Source organism: Chiloscyllium plagiosum, unplaced genomic scaffold, assembly GCF_037043375.1.
Source record: "Chiloscyllium plagiosum isolate Xiang-an unplaced genomic scaffold, Cpla_swu_hap1 HiC_scaffold_6, whole genome shotgun sequence".
NCBI lineage: Eukaryota > Metazoa > Chordata > Chondrichthyes > Orectolobiformes > Hemiscylliidae > Chiloscyllium > Chiloscyllium plagiosum.
The window spans coordinates 12,649,254-12,662,909 of NW_028270144.1; the positions used below are offsets into that span (position 1 = coordinate 12,649,254).

Here is a 13,656-nt window from a genome sequence, read left to right on the forward strand (position 1 = left end):
CATAAAAAAAGGTGATAGCTCAGCTTAAACAATGCATTAAAGTTGTGAGGTTAGAGTCTTTCTGTATTCCAACCTTGAGTCAGATTGGTTCTATTTCCAAAGCAGGAATTTATAAAATGTCACATGGACTGACTGCCTACAGATCCAAAGCTCTGTATTATTTGCTTATGATAATAGCATTGTCAACTTTGTTACTGAGTTACATGATGGTAGTTATTCTGTACTGTGGTGGATTTAATGTCACTTCAAGTCTCTTAAATGCATTAGGCAATTGGAGTTATGTTGCATCATTGTTTGTGATAAGTTTGCTTCTAGTCTCCTATAGGCCCAAAGATTTGGTGAGCTTATCCTTAAAGATTACAATTGACCCCTTCATACCATGTAGGTCACCTCTGTATGATCTGATGAGATCAATTATTCATTCTTAACAGTTCATGTGTATGGATTTGGAGTTTTACCATCTTTCTAAATTTACGGTTTAGATCATATCCTTCATACAGAACAAACTTCATAATAATGCCTTAGTGGATATTTATTTTTTCTGATTTCCTTTCAAAGTGGTTGCTGCAAGTCAAGGCAACGCTTTTCTGTTGATAAGTTTTGAAATTTGTCATTAATAGAACATAGAATATAGAAAAATACAGCGCAGTACAGGCCCTTTGGCCCTCGATGTTGCGCCAATCCAAGCCCACCTAACCTACACTAGCCCACTATCCTCCATATGCCTATCCAATGCCCGTTTAAATGCCCATAAAGAGGGAGAGTTCACCACTGCTACTGGCAGGGCATTCCATGAACTCACAACTCGCTGAGTAAAGAATCTACCCCTAACATCTGTCCTATACCTACCACCCCTTAATTTAAAGCTATGCCCCCATGTAATAGCTGACTCCATACGTGGAAAAAGGTTCTCATGGTCAACCCTATCTAAACCCCTAATCATCTTGTACACCTCTATCAAGTCACCCCTAAACCTTCTTTTCTCCAATGAAAACAGTCCCAAGTGCCTCAGCCTTTCCTCATACGATCTTCCTACCATACCAGGCAACATCCTGGTAAACCTCCTCTGCACCCGTTCCAGTGCCTCCACATCCTTCCTATAGTATGGCGACCAAAACTGCACACAATACTCCAAATGTGGCCGCACCAGATTCTTATACAACTGCAACATGACCTCAGTACTCCGGAACTCAATTCCTCTACCAATAAAAGCCAGTACGCCATATGCCTTCTTCACCGCGCTATTTACCTGGGTGGCAACTTTCAGAGATCTGTGTACATGGACACCAAGATCCCTCTGCTCATCCACACTACCAAGTATCCGACCATTAGCCCAGTACCCCATCTTTTTGTTACTCTTACCAAAGTGAATCACCTCACACTTACCTACATTGAACACCATTTGCCACCTTTCTGCCCAGCTCTGCAGCTTATCTATATCCCGCTGTAACCTGACACATCCTTCCTCACTGTCAACAACTCCACCGACTTTCGTATCATCCGCAAACGTGCTCACCCAACCTTCTAGCCCCTCCTCCAGATCATTTATAAAAATGACAAACAGCAATGGTCCCAAAACAGATCCTTGCGGAACACCACTAGTAACTGCACTCCAAGATGAACCTTTACCATCAACTACTACCCTCTGTTTTCTTCCAGCCAGCCAATTTCTAATCCAAACCTCCAACTCACCCTCAATGCCATACCTCCGTATTTTTTGCAGTAGCCTACCATGGGGAACCTTATCAAATGCCTTACTAAAATCCATATACACCACATCTAGCGCTTTACCCTCGTCCACCTCCTTAGTCACCTTCTCAAAGAATTCAATAAGGTTTGTGAGGCACGACCTGCCCTTCACAAAACCATGCTGACTATCCTTGATCACATTATTCCCATCCAGATGTTCATAAATCCTATCCCTTACAATTCTCTCTAAGACTTTGCCCACAACAGAAGTGAAACTCACCGGCCTATAGTTACTAGGGTTATCCCTACTCCCCTTCTTGAACAAGGGAACCACATTTGCTATCCTCCAGTCTTCTGGCACTATTCCTGTAGACAACGAGGACATAAAAATCAAGGCCAATGTCTCTGCAATCTCCTCCCTTGCTTCCCAGAGAATCCTAGGATAAATGCCATCAGGCCCAGGGGATTTATCTATTTTCACCGTTTCCAGAATTTCCAACACCTCTTCCCTACATACCTCAAAGCCGTCCATTCTAATTAATTGTGACTCAGTATTCACATCAGCAACAATGTCCTGTTCCTGAGTGAATACTGTCGAAAAGTATTCATTCGGTGTCTCCCCAATCTCCTCAGCCTCCACACGCAACTTCCCACTACTATCCTTGACTGGACCTATTCCTACCCTAGTCATTCTTTTATTCCTGACATACCTATAGAAAGCCTTTGGGTTTTCCCTAATCCTACCAACTAAGGACTTTTCATGTCCCCTCCTTGCTGCTCTTAGCTCTCTCTTCAGATCCTTCCTGGCTACCTTAAACTCGCAATAGCCCCAATTGAACCGTCACGCCTCATCTTTACATAGGCCGCCCTCTTCCCTTTAACAAGGGATTCCAATTCCTTATTAAACCACGGCTCCCTCACACGACCTTTTCCTCCCTGCCTGACAGGTACATACTTATCAAGGACACTCAATAGTTGCTCCTTGAACAAGCTCCACATATCAATTGCGCCCTTCCCTTGAAGCCTACTTTTCCAAGCCACGCATCCTAAGTCGTGCCTCACTGCATCACAATTTCCCTGCCCCCAGCTATAACTCTTGCCCTACATTAAGGTTGAGAAATGTTACCAGTAATAATAAAATTCATTATTAAAGCAACAGGTTACTCAGTAAATAATAGCAGTGTGTTTAAAATATTTCCTGATTGACAATATAATGTTTAAAGCTGATCATAAAATGTCATGTTACAATTTACCAGGAAAATAGGTTCACAGATAATTGAAACAGCCCCTTGCTTTTTTTTCTCTGTTTCAGGAAGTTGACAACCTGTTTCTGATTTTGTCTGCAATTTTGCTTCTTGGAGATATCCAGTTTCTGACTGTGACAGCCACTGAGATAGCTTACGTGTCAGATGTGCAATTGGTGGAACAAGGTCAGTGTGCTTGAGAACAACCTGGTGCCTGTGACTACTGTCTGTGAATGTGCCTGAATGAATGAAACACAGAAATTCATCAGCAGATGGAGCTAGCCCAGCACTTAATTCGGCACCATGACATTGTCTCAGTTTTCTGCTGAAGTAGAAACCTTGGATTTTCCGTTCCATCTGAATGTTGGCTGGTTCTGTCGTAACCTTTGCAAGTTATTGGTGTAATTATCACCTGTACGTAAGTGAATTGCAAACTTTTATGGCAATAGATTGCATAATTATATTGGTACCTGTGAGTAATGTAAAGCAGGACTTGCTTCATCAATATCATTGTGCTCACTGTTGGGAAGGCCCTTGGAAACCGAAAGAACTGCGGATGCTGTAAATCAGAAACAAAAACAGAAATCGCTGGAAAAGTTCAGCTCTAGCAGCACCTGTGGAGAGAAATCAGAGTTAACATTTCAAGTCAAGGGACCCTTCCTCAGAGTAAGATTCCTCAGAGCACTCGGCACGAGACATTAACTCTGGTTTCTTTCCATAGACGCTGCCAGACTTACTCAGCTTTTCCAGCCATTTCTGTTTTTGCCACATGGAAACCAGCTGATTTGCCTCTGATATTTTAATTCTGAGTTGTTCGAAGACCTTGAGGATGCTGTTAGTGCTAAATGTTGTTATTCAACTCAGAGTATAAATTAGCAATTGAGATGCACAAGCCCAGCAGTTTGGATTCCTGCTCGTGCTCCTGCTGATTAAAGCTTTAGATCTGGAATCATAATTTTCAAACCTAACCCTAACCACATCACAAAGCTCCAAAGAGAAATCATGATAGAATATAGAGAATCATAAGGTTGCAGCATCTTTCCTTTGTTGTAGTAAAGAAGCACGACATATGTCCTCACTATGAATTTAAAAAAAGACACAATTTTCGAGGTATTTTTATGAAATTGGTGACACTTGTTAAGTTGGAGAAGGCAGTTAGTTATCAGATTACAGAAATTTGAATTTTACGTTCTGCAAGTTATGACCTAGGGGTTTCTGCCAGATTATACAATGCTATATGATGTATTCAGCACCACAAGGTCTGGATTTTACACTTTCCCATCGACAGACTTAAAAGTGGTGGGGTGGGAAACCATGAAAGGCAGTGGTCAGTTTTCTCCACCACGTACCCGCCCGACCCCAAAGCGTTGGGAATGACTTTAGGCTCTTAATTGGCCTCATCCCACTGTCGTTGGAGCTATGAAACTATAATTCTGGCTGGTGGGGATGTAATGTACCATGCAAAGTTGGAGGTTTCAAGGCAGGAAAGATCCAGGCCAAGTAGCCCTGGGGCCTGACACATCCCTCCCTCCTGCCCCTTGCCAATTTGGAACTCAGTGATCACTGACCTAATGCTGTAGACCTCTGCCCACTGGCAGCTCATTGAGGTAAGGCTTTCTGATCCAGAAAAGTGCAAGATTCCCTGGATGGGTTCCCCTCTCCTAGACATGTTCCCCGTTCCTGAGAATTTAGTCAGGGGAAGTGGTTGGGGTTGGAGGACAAATATAGCGGCCGGTATAGATTAGCACAGGGTATTTAATGAGGCATCGGTTTTAACAAGCAGAATGCTTCAACTTTTGTGGCAAAAAGACGCTACAAGATGAGGAATTCCACAGTCAAATGCAGTTTAAGGATCTTCCTCACCAGCCTCATCAATGTTATTTAACTAATCACAGCCAAACTCCAACTGGCTCATTCTTTTCCCCTAAACTAATGACTAAATCCAATTCTTAACACATTCAAGAGAATTGGAATTGACTCAACCTCATGAGAGATTGGGTTAGAATCATTTAAATTAATTTCGGGAAAGCATTGAGAGGAAGACACCTTCATTTTACCTCTCTGTTGAATTTGAAGCTGGCTGCAATGAACATAGGGACCAGAGGAGGACATTTATCCAGGAAACAGTGAGGTCTACAATTCTCCTGCTCTTCGGATGCTGCCTGACCTGCTGTGCTTTTCCAGCAACACGCTCTCAGCTAGGATGTTTATCCCTGAAGCCTGTCCTGTCGTTCCCTGAGACTGTAGCTGATCTCTCCTATGATCGCATTTAATTGTCTGTAATTCATATCTCTCCACTTTGTTACCCAACAATCAATGCACCATACATTTCAAACATTCACTTCGCACAGGTCTTCTGAGAGAGAGAATTCCAGAATTCTATCCTAAGGGATCGCGGGCACAGTTCTAATTGGTTATTCCTGAAGAAGGGCTAATGCCCGAAACGTCGATTCTCCTGTTCCCTAGATGCTGCCTGACCTGCTGCGCTTTTCCAGCAACACATTGCATCTGCAGACCTCACTTTCTCCTCTAATTGGTTACACTACTCCAAACTTGTGTGGTGCATTGCATCCCAGCAACCTGCATTACTGTGTCATACCTTCACTGAAAAATGCATGAGATTTTGAGTTCAGTTAAACTTCAGTTAAAGTATGTTATTTTTCAGTGGCTGGCATTCTTCAAGTCTCGCCTGATGACCTCAGTTCAGCCTTAACGTCTGATGTTCAGTATTTTAAAGGTAAGTTTCATATCAGGCAGGACGTTTTTCTCATTTCTTTCTTACATTTTATGAATTTAAAATATTAAAAGTCCAGCTTATTATTTCTTAACTTTCTATTATAGGGGATATGATTTTGAAGAAACACACAGTGGATGTTGCAAATTTTTACCGGGACCTTCTGGCAATGTCACTTTATAGTCGTCTTTTCAGCTTCTTGGTGAACAGTATAAATAATTACCTCCAGGGTCAGGAAGATGGGGAAGGGTAAGTACCATGCTTCTGTTTCATATATCCAAGTTCATTCCTCAACCCTTTGAAACCAATATCACAAGTCTTTTTGTTTTCCATCTCAATTGACAAAATATTTAAGAAAATAAGCTGATCTCTTATGGCTTCATTTACAGTGAAATTGAGACCATACTGTTGTAATCCAATCTCCTTATCTCTCAAACACAACTAGATTTAGGATTCAGCTAGGTACCGTTGAAATGCTACTTCAGGGATACTGTGGTATTGTGATCATGTCCCCTACCTCTGGGCCACAAGGCCTCAGTTCAAGTCCCACTTACGCCAAAGATGCATAATAACAACTCCGAACAGGTTGATTTGAAAATATGTAAAATGCTACTTCAGTCCTAGAGGCCATTATTACTTCTACAGTAGTAAATTGTCAGTAACGTTACCTATCTATAACATAAACATTTACTTTTATCTTTCTTGATAATTATCTGGCATGGCTGACATGGCCATGTTTTGTCTCAATCCTTGGGGCCAAGGGAATTGGAGCTGCTTTAGTACCATATGTTAAGGGAATAAAGTCACACATAGACCAGAGTGAGTAGGGATAGCTGATCTTCTTCCCTGTAGGACATTAATGAATTATTGCCAGTAGTTATAACGCTTCAGCAGTATTCAAGAGTGGTATCTCCTTAGTCGTCTCTGTTGTATTTAGTTGCATACATTATGTTCGGCTTGGGTTTCTGTATGCCCAATTTATCTCAGAGCATTGGATAGATTACTCCAGTTTTAAATCTAAACATTTATTTAGAGAACTTAGAGCATTATCGAAGTTTCACATGCATGTATCTTTGCTTGTTCTTAGATCTTTCAGAATATTAAGTGTGTGTGTTTGTGTGTGTATGTTCGTGTTTGTGCCTGTGTGTGTATGTCTGTGTGTCTGTATGCGCGTGTCTGTTTGTGTTTGTCTCTGTGTGTGCTGTATCTGCGTGAGTGTGTGTTTCTGTGTGTGTGTGTGTGTGTGCGTGCGTCTGTGTGTGTGTTTCTGTGTCTGTGCGTCTATGTGTGTGTCTCTGTGTTTGCATGTGTGTGTGTTTGTATCTCTGTGTGTGTGCTGTATCTGTGTGTGTTTCTGTGAGTGTGTGTGTATGTCTGTGTCTGTGCGTTTGTGTGTCTGTGTTTATGTGTGTGTGTGTTTGTATCTGTGTGCGCTGTATCTGTGTGCATGTATCTGTGTGTGTCTTGGTGTATCTGTGCCTGTGTGTGTATGTGTGTGCACATCTATGTGTGTGTGTAGGTTCAGTGTGTGTGGGTTCGATGTGTGTGTCTGTGCGCGTATGTGTATATGTGTGCATGTTTCTGTGTGTGTGTGTCTGGGGTCTGTGCATCTGTGGGTTCGGTGTGTGTGTGGGTTCAGTTTGCATGTGTTTGCGTGTGCACATGTATCTGCCTGTGTGTGTCTGTGTGTGTGTGTTCCTGTCTGTGTTTGTGTGTTTGCGTCTGTGTTTGTGTGTTTTTGTCTGTGTGTGTGCATGTCAGTATGCATGCATGCATGTGTGTATGTCTGTGGGTGCGTGTCTGTGTTTGTGTGTCTGTGTCTGTCTGTGTGTGCGGGCATCTGTGTGTGTGCACATCTGTGTGTGTGCTTATGTCTGTGTGCTTGTGGGTATCTGTGTGTGTGTAGTATCTGTGTGTGTGTCTATGTATGCGTGTGTGTATGTGTGTCTGTGCGTGTGTGTCTATGTATGTGTGTGCATGTGTGTGTGTTTGTGTGTGTCTGTGTGCATGTGTGTGTCTGTGTGCACGTCTGTGTGTGCTTGTGTCTGTATGTGTGTTTGCACTGTTGTGTTTGTATGTGCTTATGTCTATTTGTGTGTGCGCACATCTGTGTGTGTGTATAGAGTCTGTGTGCAGGTGTCTGTCTGTGTGTGTGTGTATGTGTGCGCTCTTGTGTCTGCGCGCATGTGTGTCTCTCTGTCTGTGTGTGTGTTTGTGTGTGTATGTTTGTGGAGTTAGATACAAGGCACTATCACTCCACCCACAAGTTAAAGGAACAAGCTATGTAAAAAGGGGCAGACACCAAACTAGCAAAATAAACACAGATTTAAACCAAACCATTAAATGTTACAACAATCAACTTAGACTGTCATTTAAGAAGTGCCAATTTTTTTAAAAATAAATTTGTCATCTGTCATAATGATTAGGTTATAATAATCTCTAATTTGTAATTTGTGAATTAAAGCACAGCAATCATATCAAAGCTACTTATTTTGTTAATCACAATTTTACCAATGTATGGCCTTTTAATTCCTTCTATATATTACCTTTTTGGTTAGATTTATTGAATATGAATTCTTGAATAAAAACAATAACAACAATAACTTATTTTTGAAATCCTTACCTACAACAGCTACAAAAACAATGAATAAGTTTTTTCCAAATTTTAGTACATGTTTTTATAGTTGAAACTTTATTGCTGGAACAGCACAGCAGGTCAGGCAGCATCCAGGGAACAGGAGATTCGACGTTTCGGGCACAGGCCCTTCTTCAGGAATGAGCAGAGAGTGTTCAGCAGGAGAAGATAAAAGGTAGGGAGGAGGGACTTGGAGGAGGGGCGTTGGAATGTGATAGGTGGAAAGAGGTCAAGGTGAGGGTGATAGGTCGGAGTAGGATGGAGGCGGAGAGGTCAAGAAGAAGACTGCAGGTCAGGAAGGCGGTGCCGGGCTGGAGGGATCCGGCTGAGACAAGGTGGGGGGAGGGGGGATGAAGAAACTGGTGAAGTCCAAGTTCATCCCCTGCGGTTGGAGGGTTCCCAGTCGGAAGATAAGACGCTCCTCCTCCGACCGTCGGGTTGTTGTGGTTTGGCGGTGGATGAGTCCAATGACCTGCATATCCTCGGTGGAGTGGGAGGGGGAGTTGAAATGCTGTGCTACAGGTTGGTTGGGTTGGTTCGTCCGGGTGGCCCAGAGGTGCTCTCTGAATCGCTCCGCAAGTAGGCGGCCTGTCTCCCCAATATAGAGGAGGCCACACCGGCTGCAGCGGATGCAGTAGATGATGTGGGTGGAGGTGCAGGTGAATCTGTGGCGGATATGGAAGTTCCATATCCGCCACAGATTCACCTGCACCTCCACCCACATCATCTACTGCATCCGCTGCAGCCGGTGTGGCCTCCTCTATATTGGGGAGACAGGCCGCCTACTTGCGGAGCGATTCAGAGAGCACCTCTGGGCCACCCGGACGAACCAACCTGTAGCACAGCATTTCAACTCCCCCTCCCACTCCACCGAGGATATGCAGGTCATTGGACTCATCCACCGCCAAACCACAACAACGCGACGGTCGGAGGAGGAGCGTCTTATCTTCCGACTGGGAACCCTCCAACCGCAGGGGATGAACTTGGACTTCACCAGTTTCTTCATCCCCCCTCCCCCCACCTTGTCTCAGCCGGACCCCTCCAGCCCGGCACCGCCTTCCTGACCTGCAGTCTTCTTCTTGACCTCTCCGCCTCCATCCTACTCCGACCTATCACCCTCACCTTGACCTCTTTCCACCTATCACATTCCCAACGCCCCTCCTCCAAGTCCCTCCTCCCTACCTTTTATCTTCTCCTGCTGAACACTCTCTGCTCATTCCTGAAGAAGGGCCTGTGCCCGAAACGTCGAATCTCCTGTTCCCTGGATGCTGCCTGACCTGCTGTGCTGTTCCAGCAATAAAGTTTCAACTTTGATCTCCAGCATCTGCAGACCTCACTTTCTCCTCCTACATGTTTTTATAGTTAAGATTAATATATATATATACAATTGAAGCGTTTAAATTTGCTAATTTGTTTTCTTCTTTACTAGATGCCTTGGATGTGGTGGGGATGTTGGGAGGAGGGGGTGAATGAGCAAAATGAAGCTTTCTGGGGAAAGAGGAGGAAAGTCTGGTGTTACCAAAGAAAGTCATATCTTTCCAGCTCCTCATTGTACTTTTTCTCAACCCTATTGCTTTATTTTGATTTGTAGAAAACTCTCCTTAGTTGTCATCAGTTTCTGTTTTATGAATATACAATTTGAGCCAATTAATCTGTGTAACATTTGGATATTTAAAGATGTATCACTTTAAGTGAGACAGACAAAATATATGCTCAAGATATTTTTGATAATGCAGTATGTTAGCTATGAATAATTAGATTAGATTCCCTACAGTGTAGAAACAGGCCCTTTGGCCCAACCAGTCCACGACGACCCTCTGAAGAGCAACCAACCCAGACTCATTTCCCTCTGACTAATGTACCTAACACTACAGGCAATTTAGCATGGCCAATTCACGTGACCTGCACATCTTTGGACTGTGGGAGGAAACCGGAGCACCCAGAGAAAACCCACACAGACATGGGGAGAATGTGCAAACCCCATACAGACAGTCACCCGAGGCTGGAATCGAACCTGGGACCCTGGTGCTGTGAGGCAGCAGTGCTAACCACTGAGCCGCTAGGCCACCCCCAATGCATATACAATTTGAGCCAATTAGTCTGTGTAACATTTGTTTATTTAAAGATGTATCAAGTTAAGTGTCATTTTTGTCATTTACATAAATGATTTGGATGCGAGCATATGAGGTACAGTTAGTAAGTTTGCAGATGACATCAAAATTGGAGGTGTAGTAGACAGCGAAGAGGGTTACCTCAGATTGCAACAGGATCTGGACCAGATGGGCCAATGGGCTGAGAAGTGGCAGATGGAGTTTAATTCAGATAAATGCGAGGTGCTGCATTTTGGGAAAACAAATCTTAGCAGGACTTATACACTTAATGGTAAGGTCCTACAGAGTGTTGCTGAACAAAGAGAACTTGGAGTGCAGGTTCATAGCTCCTTGAAAGTGGAGTCGCAGGTAGATAGGATAGTGAAGAAGGCATTTGGTATGCTTTCCTTTATTGGTCAGAGTATTGAGTACAGGAGTTGGGAGGTCATGTTGCGGCTGTACAGGACATTGGTTAGGCCACTGTTGGAATATTGCGTGCAATTCTGGTCTCCTTCCTATCGGAAAGATATTGTGAAACTTGAAAGGGTTCAGAAAAGATTTGCAAGGATGTTGCCAGAGTTGGAGGATCTGAGCTACAGGGAGAGGCTGAACAGGCTGGGGCTGTTTTCCCTGGAGCGTTGGAGGCTGAAGAGTGATCTTATAGAGGTTTACAAAATTATGAGGGGCATGGATAGGATAAATAGACAAAGTCTTTTCCCTAGGGTCAGGGAGTCCAGAACTAGAGGGCATAGGTTTAGGGTGAGAGGGGAAAGATATAAAAGAGACCTAAGGGGCAACTTTTTCACGCAGAAGGTGGTACGTGTATGGAAGGAGCTGCCAGAGGATGCGGTGGAGGCTGGTACAATTGCAATATTTAAGAGGCATTTGGATGGGTTTATGAATAGGAAGGGTTTGGAGAGATATGGGCCGGATGCTGGCAGGTGGGACTGGATTGGGTTGGGATATCTTGTCGGCATGGACGGGTTGGACCAAAGGGTCTGTTTCCATGCTGTATATCTCTATGACTATCTCTATGACTCTAAGTGAGACAGACAAAATGTATGCTCAAGATATTTTTGAAAATGCAATATGATAGCTATGAATAATCTGAATACTTTGTTATTTTGAGAGCATTTTCAGTCTCATTACTTTACGCAAATGGTTGAGATGAAATCAAACCATTGATATTGGCACATTAATGTGTAAACGTATTTGAGTGTCACTCTTGACATTGTTACTTGAACAAGATCAAATTGGGTAAAACGCAGCCTATTTTAAATTTCACCCATTGAAACCAGTAGAAAGCAAATTTGGGTGATGTATGAGATGGGTAACAAATGGACGATTGCCAGCTCTGTGCAACATTCTAAAATGAATTTCTCTACCAATATTGTTAACATACTGGACAAAGGATTTCATCTGATTTGGCAACACTGCTCATATTGTGTGGCACAAATTAATTGTGCCTTATAATGCAATTTTAAAAAAAATCACTGAAGCTTTGATTAGAATTTGACCGTGATCTTTTTGAAATGTATTGTGCCTGGGGCAGGTGGTTGGTAATTGAGTCTTTTTGTGGAGACAATGAAGGAACATTTCTAGTATGTACAGAAAAGTTTGCCATATAGATCAGAGGCCATGTTTGCAAATTCTTTGTTTGGTTCAATTAGGCTTCATTTCTGTCTGACCTTCAGGACAGTTTAAACTTGCTGATTCATGAAATGCACATACTCGTTACAGTTAGGTCAATTATCTTCAAATATTAATTAAAGCTTTCTTTAAAAACTACTTCCCATCAGTTCCCTGCTGATAGTTGCAATGCCTTCGCCCTGAGCCAGTCTCCCAGTGTCCCCTTCCTTATACCTTCAAGAAGAGCTATAAACTGGCGGCTGGGTAATAAGAATACTCCCTGAATACCAACACAGTGACCACCTTGCCATCACCATGAGGTTATGGATATATAGCCAGGCACCCGAAGATCACCTCTATCTCTGCCTCAAGAGTATTCAATGAGTGAGTATCTGCAGCTCTCTGGGATAGGAAATAGCAGAGATTTACAATCCTCTGAGTGAAGAAGTCTCCTTTTAACATTCTTAAATGGTTGGATCCTTATTCTGAAACTGTGCTCCATTGTTCTAGATGCTCTAGCAAAAGATAAAATCTCTCAGCACCTAGCCTGTCAAGGCCAACCAAATCATTCATGCTTCAATGGTATCACCCCTCATTCTCCTACCTTTTCGAGAGGAGAGTTCCAAGCTGTTCAACTCCTTACACGATCATAATTTTGCACAGAATAGGTATAGGAGTAGGCCATTTCACTTATCAAGCCTGATTAACCACTCAATAAGATGGTGGCTGATCTGATTGTGATCTTAACTCCACTTAACTCCCTTGTCAATCAAACATCTGTGTGATTCAGCCTTGAGCATGTTCTCCTTCCGTTAGTTTTTGGGGAAGTGAATTCCAAAGTCTAATGACCCTTTTGGAGAGGGAATTCCTCCTCCATCTTAAATAGGAGATCTCTTATTGTCAAACTTTTATCTTCAGTCCTCGACCTCTCCATAAGGGGAAATCATCCATCCTGTCAAGTTCCAAAAGAATCTCTCATGTTTCAATAAGATGACCTCTCATTCTTCCTGTGAATTTAAGCTTAACCTACTCAAACCTGCCACTACATCCATGAAATCGGCCAAGTGAGTCTTCTCTGAAATAATTTTGAAGCATGATATAAAGAGACCAAAACTGGAAATGGTATTTCTCGCTTAATGATCTGAACGTCTGTAGCAACCCTTTCATACTTATACACTTCATTCACCTTGCAACAAAGAACAATATTCCATTTGACATCCCAATCCCTTGCTGTTTCCACATGTTGACTTCCTCTGAACAAGGTTCATATCAGACTCAAAGCGTTAAATCTGTTTCTCTTTACAGGTGTTTGCAGACCTGCTAAATTTCTCCAGTACTTTATGTTTTTATATAATTTTTTGCCCAGTCTGATTGAATAAATATTATTTTCAAAACTCATAATCTAATTCAACTATTTTCCGTATGACAGATGTTAGACTTTCTAGCGTATAGTTTTCTGTCCCCCTCCTTTCTTGAATGAATGGGCTGTATTTACAGTTTTCCAAAATTATTGTCGGACAGCATTGTCATCCTGGAAATCAGTCTATGACCCTGTGCTGTACTACCACCAATACAATATATCCTTCCTGAAATAAGGATGCCAAAACTGTCCATTCTATTCCAGGTGTACTTGCA

General features: G+C 42.7%; 1 protein-coding gene across 3 annotated transcripts in view; it reads left to right on the top strand.

The window, feature by feature from the left end:
* myo16 (myosin XVI) overlaps nucleotides 1–13,656 on the top strand; it is a 391,172-nt gene that overhangs the window by 215,923 nt on the left and 161,593 nt on the right. For all 3 annotated transcript variants that reach the window (XM_087987876.1, XM_087987875.1, XM_087987877.1), the window contains 3 exons: nucleotides 3,002–3,119; nucleotides 5,599–5,670; nucleotides 5,775–5,916. In XM_087987876.1, coding sequence (XP_087844002.1) covers nucleotides 3,002–3,119; nucleotides 5,599–5,670; nucleotides 5,775–5,916 — 332 coding nt within the window. The remainder of the gene's footprint in view (nucleotides 1–3,001; nucleotides 3,120–5,598; nucleotides 5,671–5,774; nucleotides 5,917–13,656) is intronic.